The 12,383-nt window shown below is 32.3% G+C and overlaps 1 protein-coding gene across 1 annotated transcript in view; it reads right to left on the bottom strand.

Annotated features, from left to right (window-relative positions):
• Nucleotides 1–12,383, bottom strand: part of LOC145270959 (S-adenosyl-L-methionine-dependent tRNA 4-demethylwyosine synthase TYW1-like) — a 72,388-nt gene that overhangs the window by 17,106 nt on the left and 42,899 nt on the right. Inside the window, exons 9-10 of the mRNA XM_080126504.1 lie at nucleotides 10,409–10,573; nucleotides 3,409–3,527 (exon numbers count right to left, since the gene is read on the bottom strand). Coding sequence (XP_079982630.1) covers nucleotides 3,409–3,527; nucleotides 10,409–10,573 — 284 coding nt within the window. The remainder of the gene's footprint in view (nucleotides 1–3,408; nucleotides 3,528–10,408; nucleotides 10,574–12,383) is intronic.

The following is a 12,383-nucleotide window of genomic DNA, read 5'->3' as shown; positions in this document are numbered from 1 at the left end:
AGTAAAAAAAAATTTAATTTAATTTGATAGAGTAGTTTTTTTTTGGGTTTTTTTTTACAGCGGAAAGACATGTTTTTATGACAGCACGCTTGAGGCAGCCATGTTTGGATTTTTAGAACACGCCATTGGGAGATAACTCTGTCTAAAACGCCGACATCCCCCTCCCCATCTTAAATACTAGCTTTTCTTCTGAAAAATTGAAACATGGCTACCTTTTTGAGTATTTTTTTGGTACTTATATAGTTCAACCAAAACATTAAAAAATGAAAATATCGAGAAAAAAATGGTTATATTGTACGTATCCGTTATGGAATGAAGTTCTCCGAAAAAAAAAAAAAAATTCACTTAATTTCATCAAGTAGTTTTTGTTTTACAGCGAAAAAAAAACCAACTTGTTATGATACCGAGCAAAAGGTTTGATTTTTAGGAAGAAAAGCTAGAATTAAAGATGGGGAGGGAGTGTCGGCGCTTTACATGGAGTTATCTCCCCGTGGCGTGTTCAATAAATTTCATAATGGCTGACTTCAATGCGCTCTCATAAAAACGTGTTTTTCCACTGTAAAAAAAAAAAAAAAAAACAACAAAAAACGGATACATACAGTTTAAACATTTTTTTTCTCGATATTTTCATTATTATAATGTCTTGGTGGTTAAACTGTACAAGTACCTTTTCGTTTTTTTTTTTTACTTACAAGAAGTGAACTTGGTTAAAAAAAAAAAAAAAAACACAATACCCGCATGCACGTCTCAGTTCCATTCCATTTTTACTACATTTTTTAAAAGGAATTTAACGTTACATTTAATACCTACGACATTTCTCTTCATAATAAACTAGCGAGGCCCGCGTTTGGAAGTTGGGGGGGGGGGGCGTTAAGCGAAGAAATAACCCTGTTTACATATCAAAATGTAAATGAAAACGGCGCTAAACTTCTGTATAAAATCGGCAAAAACAAAAAGAAAACCAGCAAACAAACGTAAAACTGATTTGTAAAAGACGTGTTCTGAAAAAAAAAAAAGAAAACAAAAAAAACACAGCGAACGTAAAACTTCTTTGAAAAAGCGGACCCCCCCCCCCCCCGAAATAAATGGAAATAAAAAATGGCATAAATAAACCTTGGATTCACTTAAACCCAACTACGAACCCAAACCGGTGTTTCTTTGTACTGTTCCTTGTGAACGGATCTGCAGCGGTGTAACTGGTAGCGGGGTTAGGAGGAATTTATCAGAGAGAGAAGATTTTACAACTTCCATTGATTCTATCCGATTTTGGCCGTGAACTCTCACCAGAAAAAATATAGGAATCCACGATTATCGAGGAAGTGTAGAGGTAATAGGCCTATAACACACCTCAGATAATGTGCTGCAGTTTGTGCATATTACATTCCTTGTACAAAAATACACTTATATGGTAAATTTCATTTCTTAGTCTTGTGTTTTAACAAAGATATGACATTTTTACTGAAAAAGTAGTGTAAAAAATGTGACGAAACGCATATGGTCTTAAAGAGGGAAAAATATCCAAACGTGGTGAGGCACAAAAATAGCCATAACTTCCTTAATTTTAATCAGATTTTAAAATTTTTAAAAGATTCTTTCTTAGCTCATCAAGCTCTTTCTATGCATACCAATATTGAAATATTTCAAGCTATTTCAATTTTTTTATGTGTATTGCTACTATAACACACCTCAGATAATGTGCTGCAGTTTGTGCATATTATATTTGCATAAAATGTCTTGATTTTCAATCCTATTAAGGTCAATATCAGAGGGGAAAAAATGAGTTCAGTTTATATATATATATATATATAAGGATAAGAAATCTGCATTAATTAAAATATAATATTTATGCATATTTTATGTGTGGATGTGAAGACACTTCTCAACCTATATACTCAACGAATTCTTAATCTACAGACTCAAGATTTGGTATATAGGGTATTCAGCCATGTTAAAAACTTTTTAATCAGTTTAAATCCAGAAAAAAAGGGCTGCTAAGGGGTTAAAATTTAAAAATTGGAACGTGATGGTCATCGGATGACCACATTTAAACTCCGCACTTCTTAACCATTCATTGGAAGAATGGATGAAAGCTTTTGGGTTAGTAGATGTAGAATAGTTTACAGGGATACTACGTAGGGAGTTGAGCAGTAAGATGTTTGTAGATGTAAAACAGTTTTTAAAAAAAAAATTTTTTTTATTGCATTTTTACCCCAAACAAGGCACAGTGCCGCTTGGATGTGGTCATAAAGACACGGCCTTGTAGTGGCATTCAACAGGGATGGATTTGAGTTGGCTCCAATGGTGTTAACCATATCGTGCGTCAAGACTTCACTTTTTATTGATCGTCAGCAGAGTGAACAGCATGATCTAGACAAAATCTGCAGAGATACTTTGTAGGGAGTTGAGCAGCAAGATGTTTGTTAACATTACATTTAAACTTATGCATGTCAGGGAAGCAGGAGACTAGGAAGGGAATTCCAAAGTCTAGCAATTCAAGGGACGAAACTAATTAAAAGTAAAAGAGAGTAAAAGGCTTTCCAACGTCTAGAGACCTCCACAGTGAAGGGGTGGGATTTTCGGAGTTAGTCAAGAGTATGTATGCTGGTGGGGGTGGGGGCACAAGTGCTAAGAGTTCATCAGAGCATATTCCATTAAAATATTTGTAAAACAGGAACAGGGAAGGAACATTGTGACGATATGACAGGGGTTGGAGCTTCTCCGATAGTTGCAAGATCCCCCACCCAGCCAGATAAGAACTTAGGGATGCATTTCCAAAACACTGCGGCAAAGTCTAAAAAATGCAACTGTATCAAAGAAAGATTGAGTGCAGAACGAGTTAACCTACTGTGTGGTGGTCTTGAAAGATATACAATTAAGGGTTGGTACGATTCGAAACCGTGTAATACATTTTCGTATAGAAGTATCAAAATAATTTTTTTTTTTTTTTAAATGTCTGTTCTAAATACATCTAAATCTCCAGCAGAAGGTATTTTTCATATATGAGTATCAAAAAAAAAAAAAAAAAGAAAAAGAAAAAAGAAAAAAAAAGAAAAAAAAGAAAAGAAAAAAAGAAAAAAAAGAAAAAAAGAATAAAACGAAAAAAAAAGAAAAGAAAAAAGAAAAAAAAAGGAAAAAAAGAAAAAAAAAGGAAAAAAAGAAAAAAAAAAAGGAAAAAAAAGGAAAAAAAGAAAAAAAAGAAAAAAGAAAAAAGAAAAAAAGAAAAAAGAAAAAAAAGAAAGAAAAGAAAAAAAGAAAAAAAAGAAGAAAAAAAAGAAAAAAAAGAAAAGAAAAAAAAGGAAAAAAAAGAAAAGAAAAAGAAAAAGTCGGTTCTAAATACCCACCTTCAGCAGAAGGTATATTTTTGAATAGGAGTATATATAAATAAATAAAAAAGTTGTTAATACTCACCTCCAGCAAAAAACACATTTGTTCGCACAAGCTAAACTCGGAGTTGTCTCCATACACCTGTGACTTTCAATACCGTAAAACGTATGTTTATAACAACCGCCTCGGCCACGCAACATTGACTGGAATTTAAACAAATAAAAAAAAAAATATAATCTTGTATTAACTAAGGAAAAAGTCTGCACGTGCAATTTATCTATATATAAAAGTGAACGTGTCTGTGTGTCTCTGTACATTTCCCTACACAATAACTCTGTCAATTTTTAGTCTACAGACTCTAAATTTGATATACAAGGTACTGAGATTTGGGAAAATCTTTTTTATTGGTTTTCGGTCAGAAATTTGGCTGTTAAGAGGTCAGAGTTCAACGATTTGACCTTTGAGAACTCTACCAAACTCCTCCGACAATTTTGGGTATAAACACTTGAAATTTTAGATATAGGTTCCTTGGACATGGATCTAACTTAATAACTTGATTTGAGTCCAAAACAATAAATGTTAAGGAGTCATAATACGGTTGAAAGTTAAAAAAATTGACCATTTTTTTTTTTTTGCTCAGCATACACCTGCAAACATCCGGGCAACCATGCTAGTATATCTATAAAAGTGAAAGTATCTGTGTGTGTGCATGTCTGTGTACATTTCCCTATGCAATAACTCTGTCAATTTTTAGTCCACACTTAAAATTTGATACACAGGGTACTGGGATCCAGGAAAATCTTTGTAATCCATTTTTTTGATTTGGGAAAATCTTTGTAATCCGTTTTTTTGATTTGGGAAAATCTTTGTAATCCATTTTTTTGATTTGGGAAAATCTTTGTAATCCGTTTTTTTTGATTTGGGAAAATCTTTGTAATCCATTTTTTTGATTTGGGAAAATCTTTGTAATCCATTTTTTTGATTTGGGAAAATCTTTGTAATCCATTTTTTTGATTTGGGAAAATCTTTGTAATCCGTTTTTTTGATTTGGGAAAATCTTTGTAATCCGTTTTTTTGATTTGGGAAAATCTTTGTAATTCGTTTTTTTGATTTGGGAAAATCTTTGTAATCCGTTTTTTTGATTTGGGAAAATCTTTGTAATCCGTTTTTTTGATTTGGGAAAATCTTTGTAATCCGTTTTTTTGATTTGGGAAAATCTTTGTAATCCATTTTTTTGATTTGGGAAAATCTTTGTAATCCATTTTTTTGATTTGGGAAAATCTTTGTAATCCATTTTTTTGATTTGGGAAAATCTTTGTAATCCGTTTTTTTGATTTGGGAAAATCTTTGTAATCCATTTTTGGATTTGGGAAAATCTTTGTAATCCATTTTTTTGATTTGGGAAAATCTTTGTAATCCATTTTTTTGATTTGGGAAAATCTATCTTTGTAATCCGTTTTTTTGATTTGGGAAAATCTTTGTAATCCATTTTTTTGATTTGGGAAAATCTTTGCAATCCGTTTTTTTGATTTGGGAAAATCTTTGTAATCCGTTTTTTGTATTTGGGAAAATCTTTGTAATCCGTTTTTTTTGATTTGGGAAAATCTTTGTAATCCGTTTTTTTGATTTGGGAAAATCTTTGTAATCCATTTTTTTGATTTGGGAAAATCTTTGTAATCCGTTTTTCGGCCAGAAATTAAGCTGTTAAGGGGTCAAAGTCCAATGATTTGACCTTTGAGAACTCTACCAAACTCCTCCAACAATTTTGGGTCTAAAAATTTGAAATTTTAGATATAGGTTCCTTGGATTGATTTAAGCCCAAAACAATAAATGTTAAGGGGTCATAATAGGGGTCAAAGTTTTAAAAAATTTTACCTCTGCGATGTCTACCAAATTACTCAGGCAATTTCTCGTCTAAACATTTGAAATTTTACATAAAGGGTATTCACAGATAGGGCAAGCTTTTTTATCGGTTAAAAAAAAAAATTGTTGGCTTTTTGATCAAGATCAAAGTGTAGTATCTGTTCTTCAGATGCTGCACTTCCATTTCTTGTTCTCTTTCGGTGGAGGATCACTTCACAACTGAGACCACTTTTTTTATTTTTGTACCTTTTATCCACGTTAAAAAACGACCCTGGTGTCTAACTCTGTCCCGTGGGGAGGCATAGTAAATAGGTACAATTGTTTCAAGACTATACGGACAAATCCAAACATTGTGTCATTTGAAAATTTTCACAAGAAAAGCCTTTCTTCAGACTTATTAAATAAAAAAGACTTTAACAATAAAACATTATGCAAACCACTTCCGTTTTTTAAAATCTGTACAGAACTTTAAACATAACTATTTAATCCACGGGGGTAACGTGGTCTTGGGATACAATGTCATGCACTACCTGCTCCGCTGCCATAACACCGCAACACCATCGATTGTGGATTTTATGTTCTCTTTCAATCCTCTTCTCTTGGCCGTGATCATCGTAGTTTTAACATTGGCGAGTGATAGGGGGAGTCGCGTGCAGGTTCACAAGTGTAAAACATAAAATATCAAAATGAGACGAAAAAAAATAACGCAGCTCCATTTAATCCACCGTGGAAGTAGCATCCTCTTATTCCGTCAGCCATGACTGGATAGAAGTCCTAAATAATTTGCAGTTGTATCTTTAAGTGTTGATTACACTGAGGATTGAACCTTCAACCTCCTGAAGAGTGTAACTTACAACTGGATTTTACCAAGTACTTTATCTACTGTGCCACGGGTCATTGATTCCATTTTTACACACATATCTTTACTGAGATTACACTGATCCGGCAAACTCGCAGAATCTGTACAAAACTCTAAACATGACTATTTAATTCACGGGGGGTAGCATCCTCTTGGGATACAACGTCATGCTCTCCCCCACTATTGTTATATAAGTGTTTCATTGAGAGAGTCTTATTAAAAGATAAGTCTTAGTGAGAGTTCTTGTCTTATTACATATGATGTTTTATCTTAGAGAGAGAGATGTTGTTGTAAGAGAGATTGTTCGTTTATAACTATTCCTATATTTTAAATGTTCATTACTTAGACGTGTAGATATGAAGAAAGCTCTTAGAATGATGAGATAGTGTTCAGCAGTCTTAGTGTAGATATGATGTAGATTCACATTGTGGATATGAGATGTCGAAACGTGTATGTAATGACATTTTATAACACAGACATATAATAACAATACAATTTACTTTTTTGTAGAAATCACAAACACAAAGATGAGCTTTATCACAAAACACATGATGAATTTATTTCCTTACGACCGGTCGTGATTTCCTCATTAAGAATTCAAAGTTTCACATTTTAGTTTCTGAAGTGACGTCTCGCTTCAGACGTTCGCCTGTCTCTGAGTTTTCTCACTGACCGTCTCCCCTGACTGTCTCCCCTGACTGTCTCTGCGACCAACTAACTCTCACTCCCTATATTGAGAAATCCATGCATCCCGGCCACGTGAGCAAAATTCACGTGTTTCAACATGCGCAACTTTGCACGTTTCCGACATTGATTTCCCAATAACCTATTTTTTCTTGTGTTGTTTCCACAAAGGAATTCAACCTACATATCTAATTTATTTAACCCATATTTTATTATCCACATTCTTTTAACAATTGAATAGTTTATTTATTATTTATTTCATCCAAATTAACAATTTACTGGACATTCCATTTAAACCTATTGTTCTTTAAAACTTATGTCCAGGGTTCGATTTCTGCTTTCTCTTATTTTCATTTTAACTAATCTCTCTATTTTTATACTTACATGAAAAGGGGACAGCCCTTATCATGTAACACTATGCGTTCCATGGATTTTATGTTCTCTTTCAATTCTCTTCTCTTGGCCATGATCATCATGGTTTTAACATTGGCGAGTGATGAATGAGACGAAAAATAATGCAACACTATCGTTTAACATGGATTAAAGTCAGTTGGATTTGGTGTGTGACAAAACCTTCTCTATCTGTCAAGGCTAGCTTTCTGTTCGTTGTCAATTCATTTCGGCCGGTCCAATCTCTCTCAGGAGCACACGCTCTACTTCCTCGTGATTCCAACGCTAGACTCAGACCGATTCTGATTGTCCTAAAGACTGTTTCTTCATTAATAACATAGTGGTGTTTTATATAAAGAATTTTGCCGAATTTTCTCGACTCAAGTATCAAAGTTTAGTTATAAGATATGACTGTGACCTTTAAATCACATAAACAATTTTGACATAAAACTCGCACAAACTGACTTTTGATTACCTCTGGAGTAAATTTTTGGATATTTGTTGTCCGAGACATTGAGCTTTAAAACGATACGGATTTTGCCACAGTCTGATGCATCTGTTTAAATTTTTTGGCAGACAAAGACACACACATTTTGCCCGTTATATTAAAGACTACAGATGCCCGGGTTAGGGTTAGGGTTATGCCCAGGGGTTTTGCGGTAAATCAATTTAAAGTTAAAATAAAAAAAAAAAAATAAAAAAAGCTTTGGTAGGTGAGTATGAGGATCGAACCCGAACCCTTGTGGCAAAGTTGGAAATTAAAGTGTGAAAAAAAAAAAAATGTGCGACGTTAACCATTGGGCCACCGTGACATATTTGAATTTATTTATTTAACCATTAAAAACAGGTGTCCGCAATAAAAGTTAACTCTGCTGCTTCCATTTGACCTAATTAAGGAGGTCAAATAGAAGTCACGCAGTTAACTTTTGCTGTGAGGCAGCGTTTGGGTTTGTTTACCCAAATTTGACTATTTTTTCCCCAACAGATGTTGGGGAGGGGGAAACCAGCTCGAAAAAGCCCAATCAACATGCGAGAAGCCAAAATAGCAATAATTTTGTAAAAGTCGATGTAAATAAATCTAGACGCGACGCACTTTCCCAAATCTTAGATATTATTATCTAGGGCCTATATAAACACTTCTAAGCAATAGTAACCCCTCCAGGAGCGTGTGCGAGAAAAGCCTTTGTGAGACATACGCGAAATGGTCACACACTTTTTGCCTTTTATATATATACTAGCAGGGCTACCCGGCGTTGCTCGGGACCGTATAAACAATGAAAAAACAAAAGCAGATATTGAACATATGTTTTATTCTTAGGGGAGAGGAATCTTTCATCTCAAGTTTTAGCGTTACAAACAAACATTTGTCTTTTATATATATAGATAATGACAGGTTTTTTTGGGCCCCCCCCCCTCGAAGATAACTGATCAGTTGACCAACTTCTAGTGGTCCGTTTGACGTGAAATTTCGATATTTGTTATCCGGATGATGGGGCTTCGATATGATACTAAATTTGTCAAGTTTGGTTCCGTCTTTCAAAAGTTTTAGTGTTACAAACAAACATACATACATACACACAGACGTTTGGCTTTTATATATATAGAAGATATAGACTAGCGAGGGGTACCCGGCCTTAACGCGCATAGTAAAATATGAAAAAAAAACAAAAAAAAAAACAGATGCCCGTGAAAAAAAAAAAACGAAGCCTTGACGACGCGCAGTTGGAAAATAGTAAAGTGTGAAAAAAAAAACAGGTGCGCATTTTTGATTGACGTGATAGCGATAGCTATTCAGCAGTTAGCATTTTGTGCGGGACAGTTTTTAATGAGGTCAATAAATCGGTTTGTTTGTTTTTAACTAAGCTCGGGGAAAACTAGCTCCCTGTTTATTCAGGGGAAGTGTCTCGTCTCGAAATGAAAGCTACTGTCTGATATGATGAAGTCGACATCGACCAAACGTTACTTAGTTCTCTAGAGACCACTGTAATTAGAGTCGAGTTTCACTTTTTTATACCGAAAACCCGAATGTAACGCGTGCCGATCGGGAAATGTCGAATAATTAACGTTTGAAAGTCAATAAAATTAAATAGACAGGCGAGCTCCGTAGTTAACTGTGAGATATTACAATTTATAGAGGATATAAAAAGTTTTAAGAAGTTGTGAAGCGAGCGAGCGCTTTTCTGAAAGAAGCCTTTTGTGGACATCGAGGAAAAGCGTACATACATACACACATTCATTTTCGCTTTTATATTTATAGACTAGCAGAAAAAAACACATACACATGTTACCTTTTATATAAAAAATTTTGGTACTTGTACAGTTTAGTCAAGACATTAAAAATGAAAATATCGAAAAAAGGTTATATTGTATCTATCCGTTATGGAATGGAGTTCTCTGAAAAAAAAATTTCACTTAATTTCATCAAGTAGTTTTTTTTTATAGCGAAAAAACAATTTATGTTACAGAGGAAAATGTTTGATTTTTAGAAAGAAAAGCTAGTATTAGAGATAGGAAGGGGTGTTAATGTTTTAACTGGAGTCATCTCCCTTTGTTATTTTTAAAATTCAAGCAAATTTTTTTTTTCAAATCCAATATGGCCGCCTTCAACAGGCTTTTATAAAAACGTGTTTTTTCGCTGTAAAAAAAAAAATAAAAACTACTTGATGAAATTAAGTGAAATTTTTTTTCAGTGATGTGGTTCTCGGTTGATTAACTGTGTCAGATATATACTAGAGAGTCAAAACAAAAAAAAAATAAATGAAAGTAAATAAAAAAATGGAAAAATAAAAAATTAGATATAAAAATAAAATGAATAGACAAAAAATAAATAAATAAAAATAAAATAAATGAATAAATAAATAAAAAATAAATAAATAAAAATAAAATAAATAAATAAACAAATAAAAAATAAATAAATAAAAATAAAATAAATAAATAAAAATAAAATAAATAAATAAAAATAAATAGACAACAAATAAAAAATAAACAAATAAAAAATAAAATAAACATAAAATCAAATAAAAATAAATAAAATAAAAGATAAATAAAAAATTAAAAAAAAACAAAAATAAATAAATAAAAAATAAAATAAATAAAAATAAATAAAAAAAATAATACAAAAAAATAAATAAAAAATGAAATAAAATAAATTAATAAATAAAATAAATAATTAAAATAATAAGAAAAATAAAAATAAATAACAAAATAAAGAAAAAATAAATAAATAAAATAATAAATAAATAAATAAATTTTTTTTTCACAATTCCAAAACGATCAAAATTAATTTACCTTTGTCCAGCGGCAAAGTTTCACACCTGAATGAGTTCCAATCAAATTATAACCTTGTTTCTCTAAAGATTTCCGGAAAACAGGTGTGATCATTGCTGTGGGTTCATCCAGTTTTTCTTTCTGCTTATTGGTCAGTACTGAATAGCCATTGGTCATTGGTTTGGGCTGCAAAGAAAAGAATTAAAATGTGGATAAAGTATAGAAGATGTTTGTAAAAGCCTACGAATTAGGCTTACTTATAAGGCAGAATGTCTACAACCGCATGTTGGTTGGTTGGTTGGTTTTGTTTTACGGCATATCAACCCTTTTTGGGTTATTTAATGCCGAATCCAAAGATTTTGAAGAAAAAATTTTTTAATAGAATATATTTGTTGTTTTCAAGTCGGTTTCTATTTAACCCATAGTTGGGACCCTAACAGGTATTACCACTCCGGGTCAGAGTGGACCTGGGAGCAATGGCAATTAAAGGGTGGCTCCACATGTCCCAAAGCCCGCAAGCTAGGGCCTCACCACTGGATATAGTTTAAGTTCATATCCAGGACCCATAAATATAAAAATAAAATTAAAAAAAAAAAAAAAAAATTATGTGAAATAAAGAAATATAGAATCTAATTTAGGAATTCAATGAATAGTATATTAAAAGATATTAAATGGCAACAGGTTTTTGTAGAAACTTCTTATGACAGGTTTTTAAATAGGTATACGAAAATTAAGGGATATATTATTTAAATAAGCTCTTGACAAAGGATGCGTCCAGGATAAATATTTTCGCATGCTCCATTTTCTTTAAGGGAAATTTCTTTAAATAATGTTTTATTGTTAAGTGCTTTTTATTCAAGAAGTCATAGCTGGGGCCTCACCACTGGATAAAGTTTAAGGTCATATCCAGGACCACCGCATGATAGACCTTTCTTATCATTATGAACTTTTTTATCTCTGGTATTCAGCCTGTTTGCGTTGTTACCAATTCTTTAGGGCCACGAGGTCCAATGAAACATGGCTAAATCCATCTTTCTTTGCAACAGACTACGATAGCATGCGGATTGCAAAAGGACTAAATTGAAGCTACTACCAGCCCCACCACATTAGTTAAAATTCCCATCTTGACATAAAATAATTCCTACAGTACTTAATTATCATGTCGAAAATGGTAATATATCCAAAAATGACGAAAATCCATCAAGTAGAACAACTACTAATTGTGTATTCATAAAAAAAAAAGGGTACTTGTACAGTTTAATCAAGACATTAAAAAAGTAAAATATAAAAAAAAAAAAAACGTTATATTGTATGTATCCATTTTGGACTGAACATTTCCGAAAAAAATATTCACTTAATTTGATCGAGTAGTTTTTTTTTGTTTGTTTTTTTTACAGCGGAAAAATATGTTTTTATGAGAGCATGTTGAAGTCAGCCCTTATGAAATTTATTGAACACGCCACGGGGCGATAACTCCAGTTAAAGCGCCGACATTCCTTCCTCATCTTTAATACTAGCTTTTCTTCCTAAAAATCAAACCTTTTGCTCGGTATCATAACAAATTGTTTTTTCACTGTAAAAAAAAAAAAAAAAAAAAAAAAAACTACTTGATGAAATTAAGTGAAAAAATTTTTTTTTTTCTTTTGGAGAACTTCGTTCCATAACGGATATGTACAATTTAAACTTTTTTCAATATTTTCATTTTTTAATGTCTTGGTTAAACTGTTGGTTGGTTGTTTTTGTTTTACGGTATATCAACCCTTCTCAAGTTATTTAATGCCGAATCCAAAAAATTTGAAAAAACATTTTAATAATCTATAAATAGAAAAGCGAAAATGTATGCATGTGTGTTCGCTTTTTCTGTATGTCTACAAAAGGCTTCTTTCAGAAAAGCGGTCGCTCGCTTTACAACTTTTAAAAACTTTTTATATCACATATAAATTGTAATATCTCAGAGTTAACAACGAAGCTCGCCTGTCTATTTAATTTGCTCGAT

This window comes from Euprymna scolopes, chromosome 46, assembly GCF_053919585.1.
Source record: "Euprymna scolopes isolate OS-2025 chromosome 46, ASM5391958v1, whole genome shotgun sequence".
NCBI lineage: Eukaryota > Metazoa > Mollusca > Cephalopoda > Sepiida > Sepiolidae > Euprymna > Euprymna scolopes.
The sequence above is the reverse complement of the archived record's forward strand: the minus strand, read 5'-3'. Positions and strand labels throughout refer to the sequence as shown.